The 25,156-nt window shown below is 39.9% G+C and overlaps 1 protein-coding gene across 2 annotated transcripts; it reads left to right on the top strand.

Annotated features, from left to right (window-relative positions):
- The first annotated feature begins 1,970 nt into the window (after window positions 1-1,970).
- LOC135205117 (major facilitator superfamily domain-containing protein 6-A-like) lies at window positions 1,971-24,944 on the top strand. 2 transcript variants are annotated; one of them, XM_064235465.1, is made up of 11 exons: window positions 1,971-2,106; window positions 11,388-11,496; window positions 13,994-14,148; window positions 14,604-14,842; window positions 15,441-15,633; window positions 19,799-20,012; window positions 20,122-20,290; window positions 20,617-20,780; window positions 21,228-21,431; window positions 22,209-22,376; window positions 23,922-24,944. In XM_064235465.1, the coding sequence occupies exons 2-11, from the start codon at window positions 11,397-11,399 to the stop codon at window positions 24,320-24,322; spliced, it is 2,007 nt and encodes a 668-aa protein (XP_064091535.1). In that variant the 5' UTR covers window positions 1,971-2,106; window positions 11,388-11,396; the 3' UTR covers window positions 24,323-24,944. The 2 variants fall into 2 exon arrangements, with proteins under 2 accessions (XP_064091535.1, XP_064091536.1); XM_064235466.1 differs by lacking the exon at window positions 23,922-24,944 and having other exon boundaries at window positions 22,147-22,283.
- Window positions 24,945-25,156: the final 212 nt, after the last annotated feature.

Here is a 25,156-nt window from a genome sequence, read left to right as displayed (position 1 = left end):
CGACGAGATACGTCGCTTAATTAGGGTCTAGGTTAACGTGTAGCGTGACTCTGCGATGTATTCTAACGTTTTTCCAAAGAATTTTATTTATGTGTCATTTATTTCTCCATTTTTTTTCTTTGCGAGAAAAACAAAAAGAACAACGTTGACGTATTGTTCTCGAGCATCACGTGACTCCGCCTTCTTTTGTCTTCGTTTTTATATTGTATTTTATTTGTTTATTATATTTGTTCCTCTATTCATGCGCTTATTTATCATTTACTTATTTACCGTTACAATGAAACCGATGAACGGATTAAGATTGTTATAATAAACATAATAAAATTGATTTCTCTTTGCTAGACTACGACTGCAACTTTAGGCCTATGTATTGTATTAGTATATTTGACACAAGCCTATACTCAGTATTTTTGGTTCATTTCGCCCATTTTGTTTATTGGGTTTAGTTGGTCCATTGGCGCTCTCAAGTCCACAAGGTCCATTTGGTCCAGTGGATTCGTCTTAGTCCAATAATTCCATTTGGTCCAACTGGCAATTCGGAGACATTTTGGCCTAATTCACGAACGCAGTCAAACTCCAGAGAGAGAGAGAGAGAACACATTCCATTCAGACGTATATTATTAAAAAAAAAAAAAAAAAAAAAAGATGAATTGAGATATATTTTTGGGCTAAAAAGAAAAAAAATGGTACAGGAAGGCGGCCATTAGAATGGTGTGGTGACAGCCAGGAAACGTCAAATAAATATGTTATAATCATCTGTCGTATTTAAATTCATTATCACTTCCACTTCTGGAGTTTATTCACTCCAGATTAACTGTCCTGGAACGTGCCATTCGCATTCCTAATCGCTGTCTAGGAACTCTGCCATTCCAGTTTTTGTGGAAGAATACTGAGCGTTGGTTGGCGTCAGTGGATATAGGTCTAGTTTGATTTCAAAGTCGCCTCGATATATTTCTATTGTTTGCGCTTGTGTTAGAAAGAAAAACAAATTAACTAAGATTAATGACTTGTCTTTATGTCTTTTTTATCTTTAAGCAATGTTTTAAATGCAAAAAAAAACTGCAAAGTAAATTAAAGCAATAAAAACAACAGCAAAAACCAAAGAATTCAGACATAGGCCTAGTAGAGTCTGCTTTCGAAGCCATCAACACAAACGCGATTTTGACCATGAAATGAAAGACTTAAATCAAGATTCTATATAAAAATAAACCTTCTCAAATGGCTAATGACACTGTCTATCTGTCCCGTCTGTTCAAAGACATGGAGGGAGGACGGACAGACGTAATATAACGGCTAAAAAAAAAAAAAAAAATGTCCGCCTTTGCCAGAACTTTCCGTAAGCGAAGGTTGATGTACTTGTACTAGACCTCATATCACGGCATTGTTCGTCTCTGAGAGAGAGAGAGAGAGAGAGAGAGAGAGAGTCATTCTTGAGAGACAGTGAGAGAGATAGTCTCATTCTTGAGAGAGAGAGAGAGAGTCATTCTTGAGAAACAGTGAGAGAGATAGTCTCATTCTTGAGAGAGAGAGAGAGAGAGAGAGAGAGAGAGAGAGAGAGAGAGAGAGAGTCATTTGACTGAGAGACAGAGGCTCATTTTTGAGAGAGTGAGAGCGAGAAAGAGAGAGACTCACTCTTGAGAGAGAGAGAGAGAGAGAGAGAGAGAGGCTCACTCTTGAGAGAAAGAGAGAGAGAGAGAGAGGCTCACTCTTGAGAGAAAGAGAGAGAGAGAGAGAGAGAGAGAGGCTCACTCTTGAGAGAAAGAGAGAGAGAGAGACATTGTTGAGAGTGAAAGAGAGGGAGGCATTGTTGAGAGAGAGAGAGAGAGAAAGAGAGAGAGAGAAAATTCTCTCTCTTTGGCTAACAGTATAAAGTTCTGTCCGCTGACAGAGCGCGACTTCCACGCCGAGAGAGAGAGAGAGAGAGAGAGAGAGAGAGAGAGAGAGAGACGTAGTAGAATGTTCACTTGGCAGCCAGTTACACAGTCAGTATGCCACTGGAACGCGTAACGTGAGGGTGTACTATAATAACGCTAACGGTCGGGGTAACTTGTGTTTCGGATCCCCGTCTGGATTCTGGAAGTTGTTCCTGGAACTGACGTCTTCGAAGTAAGTATATAATATGTTTAAAAGTCGTTGATTCGACTTAAGCCCAAATCATGAAGGTTTTTTTGAAGTTGAAATTTATGCTGGGCGCAAGAGAAGGCGAGATAGCTTTCCATGGAAAAAGCTGGAAAACTCACGGAAGTTTCTACGAGAGAATCTCTGGAACATTTATGGAAGTTGACGCAAGAAGCAGAAATAGCTTTCCATGAACAAATCCGGAAAACTCAAGCTAGCTGACACGAGAGAAGGATAAATGGCTTTCATGTTAATCCCTGGAATATTCATGGAAATTGACACAAGAAGCAGAAATAGCTTTCCATGTACAGATCTGGAAAACTCAATCTAGTTTCCACGAGAGAATGCAAAATAGCTTTTCATGAAAATCTCTGGAAAACTAAAGGTGGTTTCCCTAAGAGAAGGCGAAATAGCTTTTCATGAAAATCTCTGGAAAACTAAAGGTGGTTTCCCTAAGAGAAGGCGAAATAGCTTTTCATGAAAATCTCTGGAAAACTAAAGGTGGTTTCCCTAAGAGAAGGCGAAATAGCTTTCCATGTATCTCTGGAACATTGATGGAAATTGACACAAGAGAAGGAGAAACACTCCATGGAAAACTCCTGGAACGTGAAACTGCAGTGTGTCTCATTTCCAGAATTTCCAGCAAAACGATCATCTCTCTCTCTCTCTCTCTCTCTCTCTCTCTCTCTCTCTCTCTCTCTCTCTCTCTCTCAGCAGTTTGCAAAACCATAAAACTAAAGTATTTAATATTAAAAAGTTACAATTTACAGTTCACCATTTTTTTTTTACTTTTCATTGGTCTGTGTAAGTCAATCTTGACCCCAGACGTCTATAAGTGACCTGGTAATTCCTGGGGGAGGGGGGTGGGTGCCAGGGTAGAGGGTGTTATCACACACCCCTACCACAGATGACCTTACCTGTCCAACCCCTCTTGGCTTGATTGACGTTGTATTGTTATGCATTATGTATATATTTCAGTCATGTATTCCTTTGTAACGTTATTGCATACATATACATTTATATATTACGTGTATATTCCTGTATTCCAGCCATTCCTAGACTAGATACTAAACTGTCAAAATGGTTCGACGACAAAGAACAAAACTAACCGTTTCGTAATATTGTGTTCCGTGGGAACCTTCGACGCGCAGAAACAGCGAGTGTAGAAAGTAACTTTGGATTCGGTTCCGCCTGTTACTTTAATTTGTTACTTGACTTGTTTGCGCTCCTGGTTAATTATTCATTTATTCTGTCGTCAGCATCAGTAATTTGTAAAAGCATCCAGTGCATTTCCTGACGAATTGCATCGGCTCTTGTCTCTGCTCGTTGTTTTCGGGACAACGGCTTGAACAAGCTTCTGTAATTGCTTTAGTTGTTTTTGAAGCGTTATTTACACTTGAACAACTTAAACAAAGTTTGGAAAATATAGTTTTCTCGAAGTTCCATGGCCTTATCGACGTTAGAACCTCGTTATAAGCCAATCAAAAAATGCCTATTCGAGCTGCCTGCGATTCTTATCGAAGTATAGTTGGTCAACCAAACCTGCCTTTGTGGAGCGGGGTTAGAGGTAGGGGTGGTTGGACCACCTGTTTATGTAGGCGTTGCCCTCTTCCGTTGTTCATTTGTTTTGTGACGCCAGAATAATGTTTCTGACTCACCTGGAAGGTTATACGGAAGGCTGGAAGTATTGGGGATGCTATAGCCACGGCACAAATATAAACAAAACTTATCAAAAAGATATATTTAATCTTTCGTTACCGGCCATAATAAAGATCACGTACCGAAACCAATTTACAATTTATTTACAATTTATAGATTAAGCTAACTTTCGTCTTGCAAGGAATTCCGTGCAAAGGTGTACTTAGCACAGTCGCTTGAAGATTTCCCAAGACCTTAAATAAAAAAAGTTTTAGAGAGATATTTCAAAATGAGTTCAAATTTAGAAGCCATTTTATAATATATTTAAGTTTAATATTCCCAATTTAATTAATTTTCAAGAGAGTTTTTATATATTTAAGTTTATTCACTACTGTTAAGGCGTCCTTAGAGTAACGTTTATCAAGCTGGCTGGTGCTGTGTTGGTTCTCAGATGGAGATTCACCATAAGAGACCTTTGGTTTAGTCTAGCTAGAAAACGCGTTAATTTTCTATCATTTCGTCTATAAATGGGCCGATTAGACCCTACTGTCATGGCAAAGCCGATGCTCATTTGTCTCAGAGACAGATACGACTTTTATTGCAGCTTTGCAATAACATCTTTCGCTTTATATGAACAGTTATTTGTGCAATCTGGACTTCGTTCTTTTTGCTTCATGATAATTTTTCTCATTCTTCTGTATATTTCTAAGCTGTCTGTAGCTTTACTTTATCATACCAGTACCAGAAAAGTCCAGAATGATACTCCTATTACTGATAGTAATAGTAGTACTATCTAACCACCCCCCCTCTCTGGGCAAGTGTATTGCAGGTGCACTGACCAATTAGCCTAGGTTTGGGTACGGACATACTCTACCCCCTCCCCACCACCAGCCTAACTCGTCATTATGTCATTTGGATGCATCCCCTTGGCTATGTGTCATTGCGTAATTCGAGCCGTGTAATGGCTCTGTACACACTCTCCTCTGTGTGATGTTGATTGCACTCAATGACTATGCGTATTCCTGATTTTAGGGGATAAAATAGCCCTATATATATTCCTGATTTTAGTTCATGAAATAACCCTATATATATTCCGGATTTCAATAGAATACCCTATATATCCCAGATTTCATGGTATAAAATAGCCCTATAAATTCCTGATTTCAGGTCATGAAATAGCCCTATACATTCCCGATTTCAAGTCGTGAAATAGCCCTATACATTCCTGATTTCAGGTTACAGAATATCTGTGTCTAGTCTTGAATAACAGACAATTAAATGGAGGCAGATAACCGTTGACCTTCGTGACTGGTGGTCCCAAGGCATAGCTATGGTTCGATCCCCGGAAAAGATGATGTGATTTAGGAAATGTGCCAGTAACCCACTGTGCCTTTTTTTAAGTGAGCAGCGTACTAACCAGTTCCTGAGTCAGTTTAATGTGGTAGGTCACAGTCAGTTTGGAAAGGGGCTTCTCCAGTATACATTCTCAGCTTTTCCAGAGTTCCAGAGTTCCAGAGGGCCTCCAGAGGTCCTCCAGAGGTCCTCTATTCCTCACACTGCTGGGGGAAGTCTTGTCACCAAACAGAGCGACAGTTTGGCACCTCAGCAGAGTATTTAAATGCTAAAAATGATCCTTTATGACGAACTAATGACCACTCTGGCCCCCCCTGCGTCTATCAACTTCTATTAACTGGACCGCTCTACACCGCAGGATACGATGACTGATTCTCAGTCTATCCCAAATCTGTCAGTCACGATTTGAGTGTCCCCGTTGTTTGGGTCTGACCGGATGCGTCCTGGGTTGTTTGTTGTTTTCTGTTGACTGGGCTGGCCTTTTGGCCTGTTGCCAGCACGGGCTCTTGCTCATAAAACAGCCCTTAAAAACTGAGAGGTTTGGGATCAATTCAAGTCCACTTTTTCAAGTTTTATATCCCGTAGGGGGGCGGGGGGTAGTACCGTCAGTGCACCACGCGCAGCGCACTGTAGGGCTTAGTTAATATTCTTTCCAGCGTTCCTTAGGCCCCTAGCTGCGACCCACTTCATTTCTTTAACTGTACCCCCGTTCATATTCTTTTCCACATCACTTTCCTGAGCCTCTTCATCGAACAGTTGTTGTTTTGAAGTTTCCATCCTGTTACACCTTTCAAACCTTTCTTTTATTTTTTCCTCTCTCTCTCAATTCCCTTTCAGCGATGAATGACCTCATAAGTCCCTCAGCGTTTGGCCTTTTGCCTAGATTTCAAAATCCAGGTTCCTGTTCCAAGTTTGATCAGATGATATCAGTTCAAATCTTTCTACTCAGCATAACGTTTCCTTCTGTCTTGCGTCTGCTTTTGCTGACGGTTCCGTCACCGCTGCATGTTCGATATTTATGAGTTTTGTTGATTCAAGAATGATATACAAGCTCGTCATTTATACAATCCATTCTGCAAACTGGTTTCAACTTGGCGTGTTCACGAGCGAGACGCTCATATGTATAACTGCAGTTCCTGTTTCTCTGAGAGGAGGAAAATAAGGGTTATATTCATTCAGCCTAAATATTTTTCTTTGTGTCAGGTACTTGTGGATACAACCAGCGCTTTGTCATGGAGAATTTCCTTGTACGAAGCAGTTTATTCATTTTTTAAATAAAGGATTGAGACATCGTTAGAAAACTCGTCACATATATGCTACACGGACAAAAGTTAATACGCACATACACAGTTCAAAAAAAAAGAGAGAGAGAGAGAGGGGGGTCATTGGAGCTTGCAAGGAATTTATTAGACTTTTGGGGCCTTTTGGGGGGGTTTTGGGGGGGGGGGCAGTGAGAGATTGGGGCTGGGGGTAATGGGGTGGGGGCGTTTCTATTCATAAATCAATTGGCCAGACATCTAACTTTGATTATATTCTAGATTAGAAACGCGATCTCTTTAAAAAGCTGTGGTACATTTTACATATTTTTGCAAGAATGGGAAGCAAGAATGTTCAGATAGACTAGAGCCTCATTCTGAAAGCGTTCATCTCCGAACAAGGTTGATGACATTAAAAAAGAGTGGAAGATCTTTCGACTGATGAATATCCAAAAGGAAAAATCAGATAAAAACAACAAAAAACAAAAACAAAAAAAGATATCGACTCCATGAGCAGCCAGCTCAAACAAACCGTGAAAGTCGCCCGAAATGGAAAGTTATTTTGCACGACCTTGCATGTGTACGGACTTCTAAAAAGCTCCAATGTACGCTCACATCTTCCAGCCGTGTCCAAGTCACCTCTTTCCAGTTCTGCTCCAGGAAGGTTGATGGTTTTTCTAACATTTTCCAGACAGCTTCTCACTAAGCTCTTTCCTGGTACACATTCCAGGACTGGAAAAATTTTGGAACGGAGAAGAATAGGTTCCTATACTCAACCATACCCCTGGGGGTGAGACGCCCTAGCGTTTGGACCGACAACGTCTGTATACGTCCTTCAGAGCCGCCTCACGCCCTTCTTCCACGGGAAAGATACGCCCACGGGGGCGGCCATATAGTGTGACCCACCGGCAGAGACCATATGAATGCCACAGAGTCTACTGACCAGTGACCTTGGAGTTCACCTTATTAAAAGGACCTGGTGCCATACGCCTGTCCCATCCCAGGTGGGGGCCAGCCAGCCCAACTGGGTATAGGGGCACTGGGGTATTGGGCAGGCAGAAGCACATCTTCCATACCAGGGGCATCTCAGTCTCTGGTCAGCAATTGCTTGCAATCCTTTGTAAGAAGGTCTGCTTTCAAGTAATAATGATCATAATTATTTTAATAATGAAGCTACGTTCCTATAAAGCACATTGTCATTGCAATAACACACATACACAAATTTTCCCAATACACTACGTCAATGTCAGGTATACCAATTGTTTACGTAATGAACAGTCTTCTCGTATTGTTTTTCCTAATTTCACTTCCTCTTCCTAATACTCCTCCTCTTGTGTCATTTCTTTAATAATGCTTCTCTCTCTCTCTCTCTCTCTCTCTCTCTCTCTCTCTCTCTCTCTCTCTCTCTCTCCACTCCATCCACAGACCCAACCACTGCCTTTCTCTCTATACGAGAAGCATTAATCAAACTTGTATAGTCTAAACTGCTTTAAAAGTCCAATTCACCTCTCTCTCTCTCTCTCTCTCTCTCTCTCTCTCTCTCTCTCTCTCTCTCTCTCTCTCTCTCTCTCTCTCTCTCTCTCTCTCTCTCTCTCGGAAACAGGAATGCTGCAGTGTGCTGTGGACGAGCGAGTTTTTCTACCATGTTTCGCCTATCTCAATATGGCTACCGCGTCAGGACGTGCAAGTTACGTGAGACCACGGGTCGGTAGGGTGGGTGCTTTTTTTGGGGGGTGGAGGGGGGTCTGTGGCCACCCGGCAGGGGTTTGGGGTTGGGGGTTATAAAGTAAGTCAGGGCCGATTGCGTAATTGCCTGCTGGTTGGCTTTGAGCGATCTAGCGCTTGATTAGAAAGGAAAGAAGAAGTATAAACGGCCATTGTTTACAATTATTCGTCTCTCGAGTGAGCTACAGAAGAGGAGGAGCCGTTATATAGGAATACAGTCTCAATTACTACAGCTCATGCTAATTTGAGGAGATTATAGAAGCCACCGTTGATCTCTCTCTCTCTCTCTCTCTCTCTCTCTCTCTCTCTCTCTCTCTCTCTGTTTTAGGAAAATTTTGCCTCAAGGAACTAAAGGGAAATTCCCCTAGTTTTCCCCAAGTCAGTCTTGTAGTCAGGCAGAGCATGCGCGTATATGCATGGGATAGAGAGAGAGAGACCGACAGACATAGAGAAACAACCTCCATTATCGTGACGCCATCTGATTTAAATTGAAATCAAACTCCACAGGAAACCGTATATATATATAAATCGGCTGGTTGCTCTAAGCCTATTGTTACGTGCGCACGTCAATGGCCGGATGTATTTTTTTTTTCTTTTTTTTTCTTTCGTGATTGGGGGAATCGGTGTCTCCACCCAAATCTGATATGGGTGGAATTTTAATGCTAAATATATATATTAATATTATTGGGTAAATATTACATATATTTCATTTCGTAAGTCTATAGGTCTAGTAGTATGACATTTCCAGTTAGGTTTATCGTATGATTTTGTCTTCCATATAGCGTCCAGGGAGAGAGAGAGAGAGAAAGATCCATAGCGTCCAGGGGATAAAAAATGGCCTGAGAGAGAGAATTTTAATGCTAGATATCTATATAGATTTCAATGAGTGTGTGGACTGTGGATGAGGTCTAGGCCTTATAGTAGTATATGTCGTTTCCAGTTTGGTGGTTTATCGTATGATTTTCTAACATTGTTTCCAGGGGATATAACCAGGATCCATACAGAGAGTCTCTGTATGGATCCTGGATATAACCATTGACCTGAGAGAGAGAGAGAAGAGAGAGGACAAGCGGAAAAAACATAAAAAAAGCTGTTTTTCAAATATTCGTGGCATAACAACATGAATCCAAGTACGTCTGCGGTTTCATTGGAAGACAAACACGATACTCTCTCTCTTTCTCTCTCTCTCTCTCTATCTCTTCCTCTCTCTCTCTCTCTCTCTCTCTCTGTTTTAGGAAAATTTTTGCCTCAAGGAACTAAAGGGTAATTCCCCAAGTCAGTCTTATCGTAAGGCAAAGCATGCGCGTATATGCATGAGTTAGAGAGACAGGCAGAGAGAAATAATCTCCATTTTCGTGACGCCATCTGATTTATATCGAAATCAAACTCCACAGGAAACCGTATATATATATTTAAATCGGCTGGTTGCTCTAAGCCGCCTATGTTTACGTGCGACGTCCAATGGCCGGATGTATTTTTTTCTTTTTCTTCGTGATTGGAGGATTTGCGGTATGTCTCCACCCAAATCTGATTTGGGTGGAATTTTAATGCTAAATATTATATATATTAATATTATTGGGTAAATATTACATATATTTCATTTCGTAAGAGTGTGGATGAGTCTATAGGTCTAGTAGTATGACACTTCCAGTTAGGTTTATCGTATGATTTTGTCTTCCATATAGCGTCCAGGGAGAGAGATCCATAGCGTCCAGGGGATAATCAATGGCCTGAGAGAGAGAATTTAATGCTAGATATCTATATAGATTTCAATGAGTGTGTGGATGAGTCTAGGCCTATAGTATGTCGTTTCCAGTTGGTGGTTTATCGTATGATTTTCTAACATTGTTTCCAGGGGATATAACCATTGACCTGAGAGAGAGAGAGAGAGAGAGGAAAAGCGGAAAACATAGCTGTTTTCAAATATTCGTGGCACAACAACATGACTCCAATCACGTCCGGTTTCATTGGAGACAACACGATCTCTCTCTCTCTCTCTCTCTCTCTCTCTCTCTCTCTTGAAGTCAATTAGTTGTCATTGTTCGTAATTCTCGAATTATCGGAGAACCATTGTTTCGAAAATGTCGGCGGCTGGAAAATATATATATTTTTCTCTTATTTCCTGATTTCTCTCTCTCTCTCTCTCTCTCTCTCTCTCTCTCTCTCTCTCTCTCTCTGAAATATTTGTAGTAATGAGAGAGAGAAAGAGGTGGATGGAGGTTTTCTAGACTATATGTACTAAAGATAGTCTTGTAAACCTCTCTCTCTCTCTCTCTCTCTCTCTCTCTCTCTCTCTCTCTCTCTCTCTCTCTCTCTCTGAAACATTTCTAGCAATGAGAGAGAGAGAGAGATCAGGCGAAACATTTGTAGAATGAGAGAGAGAGAGACTAGGCCTATTATACAGAATCCAAGATCTGTAATCTATATATCCTCTAGGTCACCTTAGCTTCTTAAGGAGTTTTTGTTAGGCTGTTAATGGCCTGTACTTATATACAGTTGTACAGACATACACACACACACACGTCATACAACTCAGAGTAAGTCTAGGAAAATCAGGTGTAATGAGGCCAGAAACATTCACACACAAAAAAAAATGGTTGCAAAAAGGGATTAAAGTTTATTCTTGCAGATATTTCGTTTAATGATAATATTGACCGAAGCTTCGCTTGAGTTGCAATTTAGTGACAGACTAAACAAGGCAACTCAAGCTAGTGAGTCCAAACAACTCAAATTGACTATGAAAATTAGAGTGTATCCAGGCCTTTATAGGAACTTGCACCACTGTATGGCAATAAAAAATGTATCTAAAGGGTTTTTATCTATTTGAAAATGAAGCTTTTTTTTATGGATGATGATATGGGCCAAATGACAGATAGAGTTAGAGAATATATTGTGGAAATTACAGTAGGCCTATTAGTAGATAAAAACAGAGATAACTTAGGCCTATCCTCCAAAGTACCCACAGAAAATAGTACTACACACAAAAAACACAATAAATTGCAAACAGGAACTTGATTTGTGAGTTTCTACGGCACCCAGCATCCTCTGGAACATTCCTACGCTGTCGACATCCTGTTTGCAATCCTTTTATTATCAAGGATGTGAGAAATATGACTTATTTTTGGTGTGAATTTTCGTCGCGGGCGAAATACTGCTTCGAGATTTGGTGGTTTGTCCTTTGTAAATGTTTATTTTGCTAGTTTGTGGGCGTGCGTTCGTGCATGTGTGTGAGTGTATGTGTACGCATGTAAAGACCTCAGGAATACTTAATAACACCAGTTTTCTTAATTGTTTCAGGGTATAAAGATGACTATCAACGGTTTTAAATGGGTCCATCGATTCTGGAAAGATCTGATCAACACGCGGTTCATACCTGTCAAGGTCCTGTTCTTCATCATCTATGGAGGTAATTATTATTATTATTATTATTATTATTATTATTATTATATTATTATTATTATCTTAGATATTATTAATTATTATTATATATAAATAAAAAATAAAAAATGGTTACAGCCACCAATCATATCGTATTGACAACGCAAATAGTATATATATATATATATATATATATATATATATATATATATATATATATATATATATATATATATATATATGTATATATATATATATATATATACACATATATATATATATGAAGTTACTGGCATATAGACGTATAGTATAGTTCACTGTAGTCTTCGTGAGAGAGAGAGAGAGAGAGTAACTCAATCAGATCCCCCCTGCCCCCCAAAGTCCCCCCCCCCCCCCACCCCCCCCCCCCCCCCCCCAGATATTAGAAAGTCCTTTTGAAGGCGAGATTATGCTATATGCCTAAGGCTATCTGTCTAGCCCTTTCAACTCTTTTGTTTGCCCTCAAATCACCCCTAGATGACTGGGCATTTCGTACCCTCCTGTCAGCCAGGAGGACGAGATGACCTCCCTTTCTTTAAGCTGGAGTGGGCGTTGGTCACTATGGGCTCTGTAACGCCAGGTAATTCGTTATCAGTCAACGCGTGATGTGGGCTGACTTTCTCAAAAGTTGGGAAGTGACTAATGATGACTCTCTCTCTCTCTCTCTCTCTCTCTCTCTCTCAAATAAGACATCGAAGAAGTTCTGCAAATTTACATGTCATTAAAAATAAGCCCACGTAAGTTTTAAATTAGTACCACAACTCTCTCTCTCTCTCTCTCTCTCTCTCTCTCTCTCTCTCTCTCTCATGCACGAGTCAGACTCGAGTCGGGCTTCAACCGGATAATACCAGACACGTACCTCCAGAGGTCACCTCTTCCACGAGGGTATATTACGAGAACATGCCAAGGTGAAATGAGCTACCCTGGCCCCCCTACCCCACCTGCCCCCGTCGCTGTCTCTTGGGTATAGTATGACACAAGGTCTAGAGAATACATAGGGATAGTTACCCTCTACCCTCTACACCTTGGTATGGCCCAGGAGGGCTTTAATACCTTTTGGTGAGGCGGGGGCGGGGCGAAGTTGAATATGGGTTATTTTTCGCGTGCCCAGATGAGGATGGTAATTACCGTCTTTCCTCTTTCCTTTATTTCTAGAGAGGATGTTTGAAGACTCTCTCTCTCTCTCTCTCTCTCTCTCTCTCTCTCGAAACAAGAGGAACTAGAGAGAGAGAATGACAGCCGTGACAAGCAACAATCTCATTCCGTTATGTTTACCTTGAAAGGAAGTGGGTATTAACCAACCCCCCCCCCCCCCCCGCCCCCCCCCCCAACCGGCCCCACCCTTAATCAGCACTATTTCGATGCTCTCAAGGCCAAGAAGGATTTCTATCGAATGCGATTTTTTTATTAATATTATCATCACTTTATTATTATTATTTTTTTATTCCATCAAAACAAAGTCCTTTATTCCATGTATGCTGCGTATTACTACTACCTACATTTTTATCTGTTTGTTTATTAGTTCATTAATTTACCTTTTTTACCTGGCCTCAAAATACATTATTATTATTATTATTATTATTATTATTATTATTATTATTATTATTATTATTATTATTATTATTATAAAACAGCCTTCAGAAATACGACTAACTTTCCCAGAAGACTAATGAAGAATACGTTAGCCTGTAAAAATACACAGATAATCAACAAGGAATATCTATCATTATATAACTAAAATACGTCGTTTCTTAAACATATAATCTTCGTTCTAGACCCCAACTAAATATAGAAACTGCATATGACCCCAAAAAAACATTTATCTACCTAGATAAAAGCTATTTCAAACAAATAACAGAATGATTTGAAGCCACGGTCCTCGAGACGAGCTAGCGTCCGATAGTCCCTCCCGAGAAGAGGAAACCAAAACAAAAGGACAGACGTCTGCCTTCCGCAAATGCGCATGTCTCGCGCTCAGCAATTGCGCATTTCCTGTCTCTTTTGACAGATGACAGGATGATTGCTACGTCTTATCGTCCTCTGTCTTTTACGTAGACTGCTCCGCTAACTTCCGTGGGACAGGAGAACTAGATAAACTCTCTACTGGGTGTCTCGTTCCACGGGAGTCTTTGAGTCGAATAGATTATTATTATCATTATGATTATTACAGGTTTTATTGCAAACAGTGGCTATTTCGTATAGAAGTTCTTCTATTCTTCTTATCACTGCCTTTTCTCCTGTGTCAATTTGGGTACAGAAGAAAATTCAGTAATAAGAATGAATAGAGAAACTTCTATACATAGTAAACGCGGCTGAAATAGACGTTGTTTGCAATAAAACCTGTATTATTATTATTATCATTATTATTATTATACGAATAGCTAGATAAATATAACCCTCCCTTTATCAAGGGGCCAAACATACACACTTCATTCCGCCAGCCTTTACGTTGAACGAAAACTAAAATATAAGTACTTCTCTCCCAGCATCAATGGCCATGTTCCCATTCCTGACCCTGCAGGCGAGGTCGCTGGGAATCAACGAGCAGGAGCTGGGAATCGTCTACGGCGCCATCCCGGTCATCGCCATCCTGGGGCCTCCTCTGACCGGAATAGTGGCGGACAAGATTGGCAATTTCAAAGTGAGTCAGTTTCCAAAAATTGTGTTTTTATTTGTGTGTAAATATATTATAGAAGATTAGTAAAAAAAGACTCATCAAAAATCTCTGTGATGATTTGAAATGTGTAAGAATTGTTAGGTGAGAAAGTGACTGGTTTGGCATAGAAGTTGCCTTGACACAAGGAATAAATTCTTTTTGGGAAGAACAAATGAATCTTCAGTAGAGTACGGAATGGCTAGCGTTTATAGATGGCGCAAACCTGTTTGGGGATAGAGATAAGAAGGGACCATTGAGCCACGTCTTCTTTATGGCATTGAAGTGTTGTGGCTTAATGCAATTTTTAAAAATATAGATATTAAGACGAGCTTTATATATATATATAGTTATATGTGGCTTAAGAACATCTCTGAAAGGGTGAAGGACATAAGGAGATGTTAGAAAGCTAAAATAAAATTCCAATTTACTCTCCATCGCAGTACTTCCTGAGCCTCACGATGGCCGCCAGCGGCTTCGCCTCGCTGATCTTCCCGGCCGTGCCCATGGCGCGCAGGATCGTCGACCTCCCGGAGGACCTGCCCATGAGGTTGACCTGCGGCGCGGCGCTCTCCCTGGAACCCGTCCTTAAATTGGAATATCCTCACAGGTGCGACTACCTGGAGAACGTGACCTCCGTCGACCTTACCCTTGGGAACTGCACGCTCTGCGGGACACAGAGGTGAGCTGCGTGGTTGCATTATTAATTTGTTTATTATTATTTTAGTATTTTCATTCTCTGGTGTGTTTCATTTTATTGCTGACTCATAGTGCTTAGTAAAGTTTGCTTTACATCTGCTGTTTTTAATTTTCTGTGCCAATGCTGATAGGCCAAGTCTCCACCAAGGGGTGTATATACACATGGACACAGAAACACACACCAATACACACTCGTGGCCAGATACCAGATAAACAATGCATTAGGCCTATGTAACGTCTCTAACACACACGTGTGGCCAGATATTCAGAAACACAGGGGTGTGGACGTGTATTTACACACGTACACACACACCTACACACATATATGCTTGCAGAATTCAGCTCAAACCAACGATTATTCTGCAATTTGGAAAATGAACAAAAAACAGTAGAGGGAGAGAGAGAGAGTGATGGTTGATAGGCCTATGCAACTGCTCACACACAGACACATTTGCACTCAAATATACTCCTATTTCTAGAGTCTGATTAAAACTAAAGATCGTCCTGTTCCATGGAAAAGCTAAACACTAAAACAGCAGATGTACTAATGGTCCTATAACTTCCGAGTTGCTTCACCGCAGGTCCCTATCCATTGTGGCGGAAGAGGAACAATCTCTGTGCCTGGAGGAAGGAGCCGGTTCGTCAGGCTGCATTTTGAACCAGTACCTGACCAACGTCTCCAGGCAGATATCGGCGAAGCTCGTGGGAGACGTGGAGAGGAATTCCAGGAGCCTCCGCGTCCAGGACTGGAAGTGTCCCCAGGTGTCTCTGGAGGTGAGTGGCCTTCGGGTATTATAGGCCTATAGGGTTTCCGCAGGGCAGGCTGTTAGGACCTTTCCCTTTTTTTTTTCTTAATAATTGTGAATTTTTCGTTTTACTTTTGTGTTTATGTTGTTAGGATGACTTGACAGATGTGTGAGACTTAAAACCTCTCTCTCTCTCTCTCTCTCTCTCTCTCTCTCTCTCTCTCTCTCTCTCTCTCATCTCCCTCTCTCTCCTCCTCATCTCATCTCTCATCTCTCTCTCTCTCTCTCTCTCTCTCTCTCTCTCTCAAAATATCCAGATTTTGCACTGAGGGACTTCGAGCCTAAACCAGAATTGTTCTAGCAGAAGGAAGCTATCTTTGACAATAAGAACTCTCTCTCTCTCTCTCTCTCTCTCTCTCTCTCTCTCTCTCTCTCTCTCTCTCTCTCTCTCTACCCAGATCTGCAATGATGGGAAAGAGGAAAAATTAGACAAGAAAAACAAGGTCTGCAACCTTTTGAAAAGAGGGAATTGCACATTCGGAGAAAGATGTTACTACAAACATCCTAAGGTATGCCACAACTATGAAATATATGGTAAATGTGCATACCTAGATGGCTATGAGGATGATTGCAGAGATCTACATCCAAAAATATGCAGAAACCTAAAAGAAGGAAAAGGATGTAAGTTCGACAAAAAATGTAAATATATGCACCCTGTAGCCATGAATCAAAATCAAATAAATAATCAATCAAATAATAAAATCCAAAATAAGAAAGAAACAAACAAAGAGAGGAACAAAGAATATCAGGTGAAAGGAAAAAACCAGCCATCACCGCGATATGGTGTGTCAGAAAAATATTTCAAAGCATCAGCTCCAAGATACAATTCAAGAGATAAGAACTGTATTTATGATGCAAGAGGATATTGCAGATACGGAGAAAACTGCAGATTCAGATTCAGACACAAAATGAATAATTATGATGAAGGAAGATCAAATATGGAAAAGTTGGATTTTTTAATGTCAGAATTTCTGGAAATGAAGAAAAGAACAACATACCAGAACAGGAAAGAGACATGGGAAAATCCTTATTATTACCCATATTAAATGAAGGAGAAAACACGCAAACCATCATAGTGATGAATGCGCAGGGTTTAGTTACGAGTAACTCAAAAAGAAAAATAGAGTACTTAGAAGAACTAACCCAAATTGAAAAGAAAATAGATATAATGAATATAAGTGAAACCTGGTATTCCCAAGAGACTGGGAATGATGATCAAATAAAAGGGTTCCAAACTTATAGATCAGATAGAAAAAATAGGAATCAAGGGGGAACCGCAATATGGGAAAGACAAAACAAGGAAAAATATATGAGAAATATAGTAACTCAGAATGTGAACTTGAATCTGAAAAATTAATGAACATAGTAATATACAGACCCCCTAATACTAAAAAGTTTGACATAATAATAGAAAAATTGGATGATATATGTAGAAATCACAAGTTAAAGTCTCCTGTCTGGAGACTTTAACTTTCCTTTCGTAGACTGGAAAGAACAAATAGGAGATTGGTTGGTTGTATTTATACATATAAAAAAGGGAGTAATAGTAGTGCCAGAAGATAAGAGGCAATTCGAAAAGCTATTAGATATGCTACTAGAATACAACATTCAACAAATAAATCACCTGCCAACAAGAAAGGAAAATACTTTAGACCTAGTATTTGTGAACGAGGTGAATTATGTTAAAGAAATAATAGTTTATAATGCAGTATTTCAGACCATAATGTCATAGAATTAACAGTCCATTCCAAAGCAAATGAAAACAGAGATAAGCAAGAAATGAAAAAGTGGGAAGGATATGGAAAATACAACTTCTACAGTAAAAAATATAAAAAATGGTCAGAAATAAATGAAGAATTAAACAAAGATTGGGATAACATTTTCGTAAGTGATGACATAAGGGTAAATACGGAGATATTATATAAAATATTAGATAAAATAATGGATAAAAATATAACAAAGAAGAAAAGCAAACATTAGTCATGCATACCAAGAGACAAGGATCTTGTTCCAGAAAATCAGAAAGTGGAAAAAAGGTCTTGCAAAAGAAAAAAATGCATGGAAAGTTATAGAACTAAAAAGTAAGATAGAAAATGCAGAACAAAAGATTATTCAATCAAAAGAAAATGAAAAACGGGACTTGGAAGAAAAAACCCTAGTAAATATCAAGCAAAGCAAAACCCCAAACTATTATACTCGTACGTGAAAAAGATGAATAAAAGAAGAATAGAAATAGGCCCTCTAAAAAGAATTGAAGGGAGATTAACGAATGAAAAAAATGAAATATGCAACATATTGACAGAACGATATAAGAGAGAATTCACCCCTAGAATTGATAATGAAGATAATGATATAGAAGTAAGGGACGAAAATAGTGAATATTTAGCTGACATAGATATTAATGAAGCTGATATTGTGCAGGCTATTAATGAAATTAAAAATGGAGCTGCTGCAGGTCCTGATGGTGTCCCTGCTATTTTGTTAAAGAAAGTAGTTCATTCTGTCGCAAAGCCTCTTGCAATATTATTAAGACAAAGTGTACTGGCAAGATTTATGATGAGCACAAATTAGCATATATTACCCCTACTTTCAAAAGTGGATGAAGACTAGAGGCAAGTAATTATAGGCCTGTGAGTCTAACATCACATATTATGAAAGTGTATGAAAGGGTAATGAAGAAAAATATTATGAAACATTTAATGAAAAATAATTTGTTTAATATAGGACAACATGGTTTTGTACCCGGAAAAAGTACACAAACCCAACTGTTAGTCCACCGTGAGAACATATACAAAAATATGAAAAGCGGAAATGAAACAGATGTGGTTTATCTAGACTTTGCAAAGCTTTTGACAAGGTACCATAATATATTAGTGAAGAAAATTAGAAAACATAATATCGTGGATAGTAGGAAGATGGTTAAAAGAATTTTTACACAACAGAAAACAGATAGTTATTGCAAACGATGAGAAATCGGATGAAGCTAAGGTAATATCCGGTGTGCCACAAGGTATGGTGTTAGCTGCATTACTGTTTGTTATTATGATTGCAGGCATAGACAGTAATGTTAAGGACTCGGTAGTGAGTAGTTTCACCGATGACACAAGAATAAGTAGAGAATTACTTGTGATGAGATAGGAACGCCGCTACAAAGGGACCTTAACAAAGTATATATGATTGGGCAGAGGTAAATAGGATGGTATTTAACTCTGATAAATTTGAATCAATACATTATGGAGACAGAGAAGGAAATCTATATGCATATAGGGGACCTAATAAGTTGAGCCACCAATCACAAATAAGGAAGCAGCTAAAGACCTTGGTGTGATGATGAATAGGAACATGTTATGCAACGATCAAATAGCAATTCTATTGGCAAAATGTAAAGCAAAAAGGAGAATGTTGTTACGGCACTTCAAAACAAGAAAAGCTGAACACATGATTATGCTTTATAAAACATACGTTCATAGTCCACTTGAATATTGCAATATGATATGGTACCCACACTATCAAAAGGATATTGCACAAATAGAGAGTGTACAAAGGTCCTTTACAGCTAGAATAGAAGTTAAGGACCTTGACTACTGGAAAAGACTACAATCCTTAAAATTATATTGTCTAGAAAGGAGAAGAGAACGCCACATGATAATTCAGGCATGGAAACAGATAGAAGGAATAGCCAAAAACATCATGGAGCTAAAAATATCAGAAAGAACAAGCAGAGGTAGATTAATAGTGCCCAAAACTATACCAGGAAAAATAAGGAAAGCACACAGAACATTAATCCACTACGCACCAGCATCGATAATGCAGCGTCTATTCAATGCATTGCCAGCTCATCTGAGGAATATATCAGGAGTGAGCGTAGATATGTTTAAGAATAAGCTCGACAAATATCTAAGCTGCATCCCAGACCATCCAAGATTGGAAGATGCAAAATATACCGGAAGATGTGATAGCAACTCTCTGGTAGACATTAGAGGTGCCTCACACTGAGGGACCTGGGGCAACCCAAACAAGATGTAAGGTAAGGTAAGGTCTCGTTGTCATATGACCTAGTCTGGCCTCTGTAACTGCAAACACGCAAATAACATCAAAACTCATACATCAACTTCAACCATTTTCTCACACAGTCCATAGACCTGGCAGCAGCAGACGCCGTATCCTACGAAACCGCGAAATCAGACTTGCAGCAGTACAACGGGGCTGCAAATTGTACCTTGCAGTGCCAAGCCACAATGCCCAGAGATGCCCTCTGCTCGAATAAGGTCACGGAAGAGAACATCAACCCGATGCTGACCTTCTGGTGTTACATGTTGGTACGCGTTCTCAACGCAATGACCCTAGGTGAGGAGGAGTCTCTTGTCTTCTGTAAAGGGAGGTATTTTTTGCCAATTAATATCTTTCTTTAAATGAAGGAACCCACTTTTTTATGGTTTCATCTTCTTTCCACAAGCCACCAGCTTCACGCTCTTCGATGGAGCGGCCATCGCAGTGGTGCGGGAACACAAGGGAGACTATGGATTGCAGAGGCTCTACGGAAACCTTGGAGGGATAGTCCTGACTCCAATTTCAGGTCAGCTCATCGACCACTTCTCCAGCGTCAACAATTTCCAGGATTACAGGTCAGTTTTCGAGTCCTAAGTCATTAGGAGGACTTGTCCTTCATGTATGCTGTGTTGGGGATTGGTGGAGCTATCTGTTGGCCTATATAATTATCAGGCAGTTTTGCTTGTCAGCTTTCTTGAAGTGGCTTTGTCTGTATGTACACCCTCAGACCTTAGAAACTAATGAGGCTAGAGGGCTGCAAATTGGTATGTTGATCACCCACCTTCCAATTATCAAACATACCAAATTGCAGCACTCTAGTCCTCAAATGTTTTTGAGATATAAGCATCAACAAACTGGCAGATTCTGATCAAACCTAACCCTCGGATTCCTTCTTCACCAGACCTGCCTTCTACGTCTACTGCTGCCTGAAGGAGCTGGCAGCCATCATAATCCTCTTTGTGGACCTGGATTTCCGCCAGCCCTCCAACAAGGTGATCAAGGACTTCCGGATGCTGATCAAGAAGCCTGAGATCGTCTCTTTCCTGACTGTGATGTTGATCACCGGTAAGTGGCCACGAGTCAGTCAGCTCCTCTCTCTTTGTTTACGTTGTGGAGTACTGGTTGGAAGCACTTGGCTCTGAACATAAATATTTGTTGGGGTTTTAAGCTAATAGGATTTGTGTTTCATGCAGAGTAAATGTTAAATGTGAGTATTTTCCACCATAGAAATGTATATATCAACGTCTGAAAGTTAGCAAGAATGCAAGACGGTTGTGTTTCCCTACAAGGCCTATTCAAAGACAGCATATCCCCAAGTCAAAATAAACTGAACAATCATCTCAAGAACTAATCACAACTTAAATTTGAAAGCTTTCATCAAAGACCACAGTCTAGAAACTTGTTTCTTGACCCGAAACCTAAACCCAGTTCTTCATAACTGGCATATCAATCTAGGCCCAAGGACCCTCTTCAAATAACCTGTTACACCAAATCCTTTCGACATTCCTTCAGGTACCTGCTTCGGGCTCTTGGACACCTTCCTCTTCTGGCTCCTGCAGGACCTAGGGGCCACCAAGTTCCTCATGGGCATAACGGTCACGGTCGGGAACCTTGCCGGCATACCGGTGCTTATAGCCTCCGGTTACATCTTCAAGAAGTTGGGCCTAGCTAACACCATCGCCTTCGGCATGGTCGTGTATTTCGTGAGAATGATAGGTGAGTTCTCGCCCCTCCAAGTATTTTTAAGTAAGCTTATTTTAATTACCTTCCCTTGGGGATTGAGACTAGAAAGATGGAATTGAATAGATTAGAATTGAATTATCTGAAAGTCCAGTAATTCCCTCGAATAAGATAAGACCTACGGGCAATTCTGTATAAAACATTAACCCACATTCAGACTTTAACACCCGAATAGCTAATGAAACCCATTTGCACATTCCATAACATATTTCCTGTAAAGGGAGACTGGCTCAACAATCCTATCTGACATTCAAGCCATGGCTTCTATAAGCACTGCAAGTAGAGTAGTAGTGTTATTGGAGATTTGCCTATGAAACAGCTCCCATGCCTGATTTAAGTGTGTTCAAGTTTGTCTAGATTAGATATATATATTGTTTCATGTAGGAAGCAACAATTGTAGTGTCTAAAGATGTCTTTAAATTATGATTTTGTTTGTCACAAATATAAAGACAGTAAGAATAATCTGGCTTAGATATGTGTTTTTACATCTTAACGGTAACATCTTGAGACACCAGGAACTCATGAACAAATAATCCTACGTAACTGGAATAAAAGACAAAGTGCAAATCGTCTTGGGCACTTTAGAATTCAAGTCCTCCAGCAGTCAAACAACTTCCTTTATAGTCTTAATGACCGAAGCAACCTCACCCGATACCCGCTGACTAACGTGTCCACCGCTCTCCGTATACAGTTACAGGTATAGAGGGCTCAAGTCAGGGTATTGCCTCACTCCTTAAATAAATTCCTCCGTAGGATACTCGTTCCTGACGAACCCTTGGTGGTGCATGCCCTTCGAGATGCTCGAGTGCTTCACCGTCTCCCTCCTCAGCGCTGCCGCCGTGTCCTACGCCGCGGATCTGGCCACGCCCGCGACGCTGGCCACCCTCCAGGGGGTTTACGGAGGGTTGCATTATGGCGTGGGTGAGTCAGACATCTTGAGAGTTTAAGTTTTGTAGTTATTAATGTTATTCATAGTTCTCTTTAGATGACCTCCACTGAACAATGAGCATCGCAGGCATATAACCACCTGGACGCTAGCATGATTAAGGCAAGAGGTGATAACTGAAGCACGTACGTGCATAAATAGAAGATAGACAGAGATGAAATGATAGAATTACAATTGACATGATGCAGTACATAGATAAAAGAGTAATTAGGCGGCTGGCCAGGTTGTGTAAGGTATGTCTGGATGAAGGAAAGGTTCTGTAGAAATGGATGAGAGAAATAACTTTATTTTTATTTTTACATAGGAGAATGTAAGGGTCCTATAGATATAACTCTCTCTCTCTCTTATGACATTTCCAGGTGTATAACCTGTTCATAGGAACACGAACCCAAACCAGATCTTCTTTCTGGAGTCCTTAATAATAGGCCTATGAGGTAGGCCTTATAGGCCTATACCTTTGAGATGAGGTCTTTATTGTGTCTTTATGTTCTCAGTCTTACGTCTTAGCTTAAGACAGGCTAAAGCTTTACGGTATATCTAGTAGATCTTTTCATCTGTAATGGCTATGTGTATGTGTGTGTGTAAGTATGCACCATTTGTACTCGGCATATTCACCTAATCATATCTAAGTCTTATTTCCTTCGTTTTAACCTCAACATATTCTCTGTTTATCCGTTAGGAGCGATAGAATATATATATATAGAAATATAATTCTCTATTTCTCGACTGCCCAACTGCCTTTGAATAAAAAAAAATAACAAAAAAAGAACAAACAAATAACAACTGCTTATCTTCCCCGCCATGACTTGTCTCTCTCTCCCTCTCTCTATTTCGCTCCATCATCTACATCCTGGTTTGCTCCAAGGAGCGCCTCTTTTACGTAACATCTGGAGAGATTTTGTCTACCATTTTATGTACTTCTTTATCTTCTTTTGGACTTTATTTCCTCCGAACTAAACTATTTTCTTAAGCTTCTTCTCGTCTGCAGTCGTTTGCAACGCCATATTGCTCTATAGGTCTAGCGTCACCTTAAACAGCTTCGTAGTACGTCCATTAAAATGTCGAGAAGACACAATATATTCATATACCCTTTTCGCAGACCCACTTTTAAACCAAAATCAGTTACTTTCCTGTCTAGATAACGTAGGCTTCAGTTCTATCATAATAAAAAATTCAAATAATATCTCTCAACTGCGTAAGCTTTGTCTAGGCCTGTGTGAGGCAAGTGATACTTTATATAGTATGTATATTTCTAAGTATAAGACTATATTCGGGTCAGGATTCCATCCAATAAGTGTTGGAAAATACTTATTAAAGTTATCTAGCATCCTACACGCTGTCTAGACCTATTGATCCATATCAAAACTAGTTTTTTTGTTTTTTTAATTGAATTTTATTCACGAGACGTCACATATTCATTCAAGATGGCGGCCATAAGGGTTCAATACGTCTGGCCTTGATAATCATTCATTAAAAGTTATATTAAGGGCTCCCTAGTTCAATCTCCACCCTCATTTCAGGCCGGGGCGTTGGAAGCCTCCTGGGCGGCTTCCTGATGAAACCCTTGGGCGTAAGGGATACCTTCAGGCTGACGGGCGCCATTTCCCTCGTGGGCGGCGTCGTCTACTTCGTCGTCAACAAGATCTACTTCCAGAGGTTCCAGGACGAGAGGGAGAGGGTCCAGGAGGCGGAAAAGAAGGCAAAGGAGGCGGAGAAGGGGAATATTAAGAAAGAAGGAGAGAAAATGGAAGAGGAGACGAAGAAGAAGACGACGGAGATGATAGAAAACGGAGCCGCGACTCCGGAGGGATTCAATGGCGACGGGAGACTCAACGAAAATTCCGAGGTCGATCAAACCAAAGAAGGAGGTTCTTCCGTCGCGCCAGCGCATAGTAATGCCGCCTATGTCAAAGACGAATGATAGATTGATATATTCTTAATTTATTTCACATCCAGGGGGCGTCGGGGGACCAGCTTTTACCTGCCACGCCCACCCCTTTTTTTTGGGGGTGATTCGTAGGAGCCGGAAATGTGATAAGTGGTGCTGCTAGTCTTATAGACATATGCTAGAAGGTTTTTGAGGAATCTGTAAAAATAATTATGGCAAAAATGGCGATTATAGACTTCCCATTGTCGTGGAGACCGGTTATACAGGCTTGATTGGCCACTATAGACACTCGTATACTTATTTAAAAGCAACATATAGGCCTATATATGTCTTGTCTTCCAATACTTAACTGTTTTGTAGGCCCATTTGCCTCAATTCTCCTAATAAACAAAACTGTTTTGAATCCCTTTCTTGGGTTAGATTCACAAATGTATAAAGAACGTTACCAATTCCAATAGATTACGTGTATGATGTAATAGAGTATAGGCCTACTCCTCGTTGTTATAGGCCTAGCGAGACGTTTTCTGTTACCAATTTCAAAAGGAAATTACTCTCTTTCTTTATTATACTTCTACTCTTTTAGGCCTAATTAATACTCCGTGACTTGTTGAAAAGACGTAGTATATAGATTTTTTTATAAGTCCCAGACAGACAAATTTTGGGCTAAAATTTTTTTTTTTTTTGTTATTTTATTGTCGCTGTATATAGATTTTTTATATAATTATAAGTCCCAGACAGACAAATTTTGTGAAAAAAATATAATTATTTTTTTATTATTTTATTGTCGTGTATTTTATAGTTAGATGTTTCACATCGTCCATATATAGACTGATGTTACACTGAGTAACTTTTATAAGGTGAATTTTA

This window comes from Macrobrachium nipponense, chromosome 48, assembly GCF_015104395.2.
Source record: "Macrobrachium nipponense isolate FS-2020 chromosome 48, ASM1510439v2, whole genome shotgun sequence".
In the NCBI taxonomy this organism is placed as follows: domain Eukaryota; kingdom Metazoa; phylum Arthropoda; class Malacostraca; order Decapoda; family Palaemonidae; genus Macrobrachium; species Macrobrachium nipponense.
Note: the sequence above shows the minus strand (reverse complement) of the source record. Positions and strands in the feature narration are given on the sequence as shown.

Bases quoted from the DNA above. Each gene is read 5' to 3' on its own strand.
- LOC135205117 (XM_064235465.1), top strand. From the start codon at position 11,397: ATGACTATCAACGGTTTTAAATGGGTCCATCGATTCTGGAAAGATCTG. The intron at 15,634-19,798 runs GTGAGTGGCCTT...TTTCTCACACAG, and splicing joins GTCCCCAGGTGTCTCTGGAG to TCCATAGACCTGGCAGCAGC. The intron at 21,432-22,208 runs GTGAGTTCTCGC...ATTCCTCCGTAG, and splicing joins GTATTTCGTGAGAATGATAG to GATACTCGTTCCTGACGAAC.